General features: G+C 42.3%; 1 protein-coding gene across 2 annotated transcripts in view; it reads right to left on the bottom strand.

Annotated features, from left to right (window-relative positions):
• Nucleotides 1-270: 270 nt before the first annotated feature.
• Nucleotides 271-7,798, bottom strand: part of CCDC43 (coiled-coil domain containing 43) — an 8,831-nt gene continuing 1,303 nt past the window's right edge. Inside the window, exons 2-5 of one of the 2 annotated variants that reach the window (XM_007455122.1) lie at nucleotides 4,819-4,906; nucleotides 2,996-3,131; nucleotides 1,608-1,666; nucleotides 271-458 (exon numbers count right to left, since the gene is read on the bottom strand). In XM_007455122.1, coding sequence (XP_007455184.1) covers nucleotides 271-458; nucleotides 1,608-1,666; nucleotides 2,996-3,131; nucleotides 4,819-4,906 — 471 coding nt within the window. Of the gene's footprint in view, nucleotides 459-1,607; nucleotides 1,667-2,993; nucleotides 3,132-4,818; nucleotides 4,907-7,798 lie in introns of both variants that reach the window. The other variant, XM_007455123.1, reaches the window with a different exon arrangement.

The following is a 7,798-nucleotide window of genomic DNA, read 5'->3' on the forward strand; positions in this document are numbered from 1 at the left end:
GACTTCAGTATTAAAATATAAAGGTTGCCCCCATTCCAGATCTTTGGTACAGACATCGACTACAATAATCTGCTTACCCACATCACAGAGACATGGCACATTTTGTAATTAGAAGTGTTTGTGATTTTCCTTTTGACCACGTAAACAAAAGGGGAAATGCCTTGGGAAACCACTTTTGCAATGTTTTCTCATTTCTCTTAAATACACAAGTGCACAACCAGTTCTCCCTTTGACCAAGTTCATGAGGAGAAAGAATAGAGTGGACCAAGGTTATCGCTTTCGCTCTCCTCTTTGAGTCCTTTTCTTTTCCTTTTCCTTGCGCTCCTGCTTGGCTAGCTTGTCCCTCTCCCTCTGCAGCTTGTCCTGTTCCTTCTTCCTTTGGGACTCATCCCGAAGAGAGTCTCGCTCCAGTTTTCGGGCATTAAGGACATCTTCCACGTTGGTGTTTCGAAACAGGGCTACAGGTGAGTTAAGGGATGAGGGTCCAGGTCACACAGGTCTCAACTACTGCTCTCTCCTCATTCTTGCTGTCGTCTCTCTACATGCCAAGTCTTCAATACTCTCTACCTATCCCTAGTCTTAAAAAAAAACCCTTACGTTTATCTTTGGTCTAATGGGAAATCCTAAAACTACCATTAGTAAAAAATTAGAATAAAAATCTCATTCAGACTTATCTGAGTGTTAAATATTTCATGAAAATGAAATTTCATTCTACAATAAGTACTTGTATCATTCACTGACGCAATATTGTATACTATCCAGGCTAGTTTTAGTGACTAGAGTATTAAAGTAACTGGCAAAATTTTTATGTACTTGGCATTATTAAAATGCTTGAAAAGAGTTAAGTTGTTTAACCTTACTAAACTTTATCAGGTTGCTTTTTTCCCTAGACCACTAAAGCTTACGTGAAAATCATGTTCTAAGGAAATAAGTTTAACCAGTTAGAAAATACCTAGCCAAAAACTTTACTCTTCACTTCTTACAACTTTAAAACATAACCTGTTACTACCAGACAAGCTCCTCTTTACTCTTAAAACATAATTTTTTTCTCCTTTAGTGCTTTAAAATGAGTAAGTCTCCCTGAAATAACCCCCCTTCTCAGAGAATCCACCATACTCCTCACCTTTAAGGCGGATTTCTAAATCCACGTTCTCTAGGAAGCTGCTCATAAGTGATTCTGTTGGTAGGGATTTTCCTCAGCACGTATGTTTCAATCTGTCCGTATTTTAACTTAAAGCCTTCAGTGTTTGTAGTCTCTTTCCACTGAATTATAAGGTCTTTGAGGACAAAGACCAAAACTGCAATATTGTTCTATTTGCTTCAACATTGCTCGGAAACCCAGCGCTATACATAAGGAATATAGATTCTCATTTTCCCTTAGAAATCCTTTCTCTAACCCCTTCACAGTTCATGTTAACATATTTTCTTTGGGGAAAATTCTTGCTAAATTGACTATTTAGTACTGTCCTAGGACTGGGGCTCACAATGCTGGCCTGACCTGTGTCATTGGAGGTAAATGGAGCCCCCAGCAAGGACAGTAAAATAAAAACTGACCCACAAGAATATTCTATGGAGAAACACATGGGGATGGACACAGAGAAGGATACATTTCTCAGAACCAGTGCTCATCATGGTGGCACCTGAATCATCCTTCTCATCTGCTTCAGTGAGTGACGTTAAGGAAAGTCGGATGGAAAACAAAGGTTAGCACATCCCAACCCAACATCAGAAAATAGTGACTAAGGTGATGGGTAGGAAAAGCGCGCTGAATGGAAGGACTCTGTCAGGGATATGACGGTAGACCCAGGAGAGTCATCTTTGGAAGTCAACTTGGGGAAGACTGCTCAGAGCTTCTGTAAAATCCTTATCTGTCAGAGGCTGAAAAGAAACTGAAGCTGGTCTAGGTGGACTGCCACATTACCTGGGAGCCAGGGGATGGCAAGATAACCTCAAAAACAGTGGTTCTCAAAGTGTGGTTCCCAGAACTCCCCCAGAACTTGTGAGAAATACACATTCTTGGGCCCCACTCTGGATCTACTAAATCTAAAACTGTGGGGCATAAGGCCCAGCAATCTGTTTTAACAAGTCCTCCAGGAGAACCACTGCTTAAAACATTCTTTTCTAGCCCAAGAAATGAGATTTTGTAGTTGGAACCTCAGCTCTGCCAAACCTGGCAAGAAAAACCATGAGGGAAAACAAGAAGAGGAGTTGGCCCCAAGGAGCCTAAGAATTCTTTCCTAACCTAGTGACGTTTCTGGTACGACGTCCACTCCATTCAAGCAGGCTCAGTAAGCTAAGCATTCCCTAAACAAATTTCAAATTCACAGGGAACCAAATCTGCCCCTACCAGCAACACTTCCTTTTTACACAGTCCCCACTCAAATTCCAGGTTTATTCTGGTGTTGCTTTGGGGGGTTCAGTCTCACTTTTATTAATTATGTGGTCACTGGAATATTAAAAAAAAAAAAAAAGATTCAAATGAAATTGCTCCAAATTTGGGAATCCAAATTCAAATCCAGGTTCTAGTCCTGGTTTTGCTATTAATTCTTTGAATGTCTCTGATCACCCATTCATCTCTTAGTGCCTCAGTTTCCTTATCAACTGTGAAAAAATATAAAGATGGATTATACATGTAACGTGTACTTCATAGAAAGGCATCATACAAATATAAAGAATCATAAGTGTAAATCAACTACAAAGAATCACAGCTAGAGCATATTTTCTGAAAACATAATAACAGTGGTCCATTCAGGCATTATTTGTTTCACACTGAAGTTTTCAGGAACATATAGATTGTGTCTTAAAAAATGTAAGTCCAGTATCAACCATTCCAACATCATTCCTCAGGCCCACCAAGGGCTATAGATCACTGCCATTTTAAAGGAGAAAATTAAGCTATAGAGGGGGATTGGCAGCTTCCCAGAGCTCACTGTAAACCAGCAAAGGCTTTTGGCTCTAGCCTCAGGGAATGGCACTGAGACTCCAGAAAGGATATTCCTCTTCGTCTGTCACGTCGGCATACTGCGCCAGGAGCGCAGCTTTCCTCTGCTTCTCCTCTTCTGACACCATCCTGGGCTTCACCACAATCTGCGCCTGCTTCTCAATGAGGGTGGCAATGGCCTGGACCTCATCTGGGAGGTGGTGGGAGGGGAGGGAGGGACAACAAGCGTTGTATGTGAGAGGAAACACGCTCACCGAACCACTAGTCCACCCTGGCAGTGCTTGGAGTAAAGGCAAGGGCATCTGCTGACTCCTTAGAGCTCTGGGGTGCAAGGGAGGTGCCTCGGGGGCCAATGAGAAAGGCAAGGACAGGCCATGAAGGCCAGGCTTTAGGTCTCGTATCCATCTTCAATCAGAGCAGCCCTGCTTTTACTTGTTTCATATATTGAAGTTTTGCTGCTTTAAAAAAAAAAAAAAGGTTAAAAAGCACTGCATTAGAACCATAGACAATCAAGCCTCCAAACATGAAACTTTCTCTCATCTCAACTCAGACACCAAAGAAGGAATCTAGCACCAACTTAAGCTGGTCTATTTCATGTTGATAATTATGCTAGGTGAAATTCTTATATTATTTTAAAATAAAATCATCTGTTAACTTCTCCATTCTCAAAGAAAGGAGGCAATGGTGTAAAGCAGTGATTCTCATGCCTGGCTGCATATTAGAATCATCTGGGGGAGCTTTAAAAAAGATAGCAATGCCTGGGTCCCCACCCCAAAGATGTTTATATAATTGGTCCATGGTGCAGCCCAGGCACAGGCACTTTTATTTATTTATTTTAAAATTTTATTTATTTTATTTTATTTTTGGCTGTGTTGGGGCTTCATTGCTGCACGTGGGCTTTCTCTAGTTGCAGCGAGAGGGGGCTACTCTTCACTGTGGTGCGTGGGCTTCTCATTGCGGTGGCTTCTCTTGTTGCAGAGCACCGACTCTAGGCACATGGGCTCAGTAGCTGTGGCATGCAGGCTCAGTAGTTGTGGCTTGCGGGCTCTAGAGTGCAGGCTCAGTAGTTGTGGCGCATGGGCTTAGTTGCTCTGCGGCATGTGGGATCTTCCCAGACCAGGGATTGAACCCGTGTCCCCTACATTGGCAGGCGGATTCTTAACTACTGTGCCACCAGGGAAGTCTTGGCATTGGCACTATTAAACGTACAGCAAGCAATTCTAGTGTACAGCCACGACTGAGAACCAACATGTAGATAGCTTAGAATAGATTCTATTCAAGTTTGGATTTATGATTTGAGCTTTCTGCAGGTGATTTGTCATCCTAATGGTAACATCTCTTTCATTTTAAAGGGTGGAGGGTTTAGCTGAATAAAGCAAAAGACCAATCATAATTTGGGTTATGAAATGAGAAGATGAAAAAGGTGGGAAAATATAGTTGACCCTATACCTGCAGAGCAAATCTACAAGGGGGAGTGGGAAGAGGAATGAAAACGAAAAAAGAAAAAACCACAATGAAGAGAGCCATGGTCAGCTGAAGCGGAAAAATGTAAAAGGAAAAAAGAAAGCCAATGTTCAGTTAAAAAGTTAAAGCAGGGCTTCCCTGGTGGCGCAGTGGTTGAGAGTCCGCCTGCCGATGCAGGGGACACGGGGTTGTGCCCCGGAGCCTGTGCTCCGCAACGGGAGAGGCCACAACAGTGAGAGGCCCGCGTACCGCAAAAAAAAAAAAAAAAAACAGTTAAAGTAAGCTGCTCTGTGTTTGCCAGTTTAACTTATTTTAGGGCAAATGAGCATCCACTGGAGAAAACTAAAAACTCTTTCTCCAACAGCTGTAGAGTAAAGGTTGTTGGAGATTAGACGTAAAAACTCCAACTCTACCTTCTTTTTTCACTTTGGTGACAACATTCTGAGTTTCCGACCATCGTTCCACAATCTCCTTGCAGATGTTAAGAAGGGAATCTTCTTCCTGGTTGGAAAAATAGACCAATTAATTTCCTGAGAGCCCTCAACCTGAACAAAGTCTATGCAGAGGGCAGAGCTCCCCCTGCTGGTGATGAGAAGAAATCACAGGGAGGGTTTGGGAGCCACAGAATAGAGATTATGTTTCTCTTCTGAGGCTCCAAACACAGAGGTAATCCTGTGGGTGAGTCCCAGAAGCCACACCTGCTAGGTCCAAGAGCACCCACCCCATCCTGCCAAGCTCCAAAAGAAAGGATTCTCACCAACTCAGGGCAGTCCTTCTTTTGGGGCAAAAACCTGTTGCTTGAGTCAAAACTCTATGAAATCTTCCTTGGCCAATTTACTCAACTCAGAACACTCTCGAAAGTTTATCAGCTTTCTTGCTGGAACATATCCACGAGCTTGCTGATCCATAATAAAGAGAAGTTAAGTGAGTAGACGGTCTCCTATATAACCATCCCTCTGTCCATTTTTCATAAGCAGACATATTCTGCACACCAACCAATCTTCTTCCTTAGCATGGTATGACAAAAAGGATGTTGGCTTTGGTGTCAGACTTACTTAAATTCAAATCCCAGATCTATGAGCAAGTTTCTTAACTTTTCCAAGCTTCACATCTTCCCAGGATTTGAGAGAGGATGAATGTGTATAAAGGGCCTACAGTCCTAACCGCTGGTGGTCCAGCGGTTAGGACTCTGTGCTTTCACTGCCGTGGGCCAGGATTCAATCGCTGGTCAGGGAACTAAGATCCCACGTGCTGTGCACCGCCCCCCCCCCCAAAAAAAAAGGCCTACACCACTGGGCGAAGAACAGGAATTTCAAAAAATATGGGTATTTCCCTCCATCTTCATTGTGGCTGCCTTCACCACCTTCACTTTCTACCCCTCAGGATGAGTTGTCAGTGTTCACATTTCCTAATGTGTCAGGCACTGTTCAAATACATAAGAACTCTCAGAGTTCTTAAAACAATCTCCAGAAGCACTCTCAATTTAGAGATGAGGAAACCAAGGCACAGAGGTTAAGTAACTTGCCTAAGGTGATACAAGTAATAAGTGGATTAAACAGGATTTGAACCCAAGCATTCTGGCTTTGAGCCCACGTTCTCAACCGTTATATTATACCATCTCTCAGAGAAAAGTAAGGAGAGGCAGAACACAGACTTACTGTGGATATCCTTATTCTGTACCCAACAAAGGATTCCGTCCTCTACCCTGCATACTTTTAGCATGCATGCCAGACATATTGAATTTCTTTGGTCCAGAGTTCCTGTCTTACAAGGATCCCCAGCAGGAAAAGCGAAGGGAGAGGAAAAGAAAAAAGGGTAGGAAAAGGAATGGAGAGGCAAAAGAGAAAGGGCACTCTTGGAGGACGAGGTGGTTTATTCCCCCAATCTCCTCATCCAAACCAAAGAAGTTCATTCCTCCATTCGTTCATTTATTCATCCAGATGGTTCCTGCCATATTCAAGGCACTAAGATGAGTGCTAAGAGATGAATGAGAAACAGTCACTAGCCTCATAACACTTACAATTTAGAAGGCTGGTATATAAACAGCTGTGACGAAATGTAATATCCTGTTTACTAAACTCATTGTGATAATCATTTCATGATGAATACTGTACACCTTAAACTTATGTAGTGCTGTATGTCAATTATATCTCAATACAACTGGAAGAAAAAAATGTAACGTCCTCCTTAATGCTATGACCCTACTTAAAACTGCTCACCCCTCCATTCCACTCCTGATCCTCTTACAATGCTCCTTATTTCCTAGCACTAATCATTTTCTAACATACTATATAATTTACTGATTATGTCTTTCCTTACCGGAATATAACCCTTTGAGGGCAGGGATTTCCGTCTATGTTGTTCCCTCAAGTACCCCAAGCACTTAGGGCAGTGCCTGGCCGATGGATATTTTTATCCATCAATAAAAATTTGACTAATCAGTCAATCAGCACGGGACTTCCCTGGCAGTCCAGTGGTTAAGACTTCGTCTTCCAATGCAGGAGGTGCGGGTTAGATCCCTGGTGGGGGAGCTAAAATCCCACATGCCTCACGGCCAAAAAACCAAAACATAAAACAGAAGCAATATTGTAACAAATTCAATAAAAGACTTAAAAAAAATCAATCAGCGCAAGTGCAATCAGAAGGAATAAAGGGAAGGATGACAGAAGTTTTTGTTTACTGTCATTTGCTCCCAATTATATACACTATTCTTGAATCTTACCTCAAATTGTTGCTGACAAACTTCTAAATTCCTAATACTGAATCTAGCCCAATATGGCAATTGATTTGGCTATGCCTTCTGTTTTTCCTAGAATGGGATTTGGTACAATAGTCGGGAGTTTTTATATGCAGCTCAACTGACTGACAGACGATGAGCAGTGCTATGAGTGATGTGTTTGGTCTATACCATATTCATTGGCCTTGCTGCCCTGTAAAGTTGCTCCTCAGTTTTCATGGACAGGACCCCTGCCTCCCATATCATTCCTAGCCAATTCTTCCCAAAGTCATTTTCTACATAGAAGGGGGTGGGAAAACTGTGAGAAAATTTAAGCATGGTGTGTGAATTGGGCAGAGGGAGGGAAGCCACCTTAAAAACGAGTTTGTCTTCTGCAGTTTATGCAAACAAGAGGGAGACACAAAGAACCAAATCTGGTCTAGATAACTCTTCTACCAAGAGACTGTTAAGAGTCTAAGGCAAATTCATGCCTGCCTTCATCAGCAGACATACAGTTCTAAGTAATGCCACAATGTAAAGAACAGGTCGAGGAGCTGGTACCAATGAGTACCCAAATTACTTCAACTTCTTTTTCGTGGAGTCTTTAGAAACTTCCCAGTGGGAAATTTTTTAAAAAGTAACTTAAATTGCTTGCCTCCTACTCTTTCCCTTTCCAT

The sequence above is a fragment of the Lipotes vexillifer genome, unplaced genomic scaffold (genome assembly GCF_000442215.2).
Source record: "Lipotes vexillifer unplaced genomic scaffold, Lipotes_vexillifer_v1.1 scaffold1639, whole genome shotgun sequence".
NCBI lineage: Eukaryota > Metazoa > Chordata > Mammalia > Artiodactyla > Lipotidae > Lipotes > Lipotes vexillifer.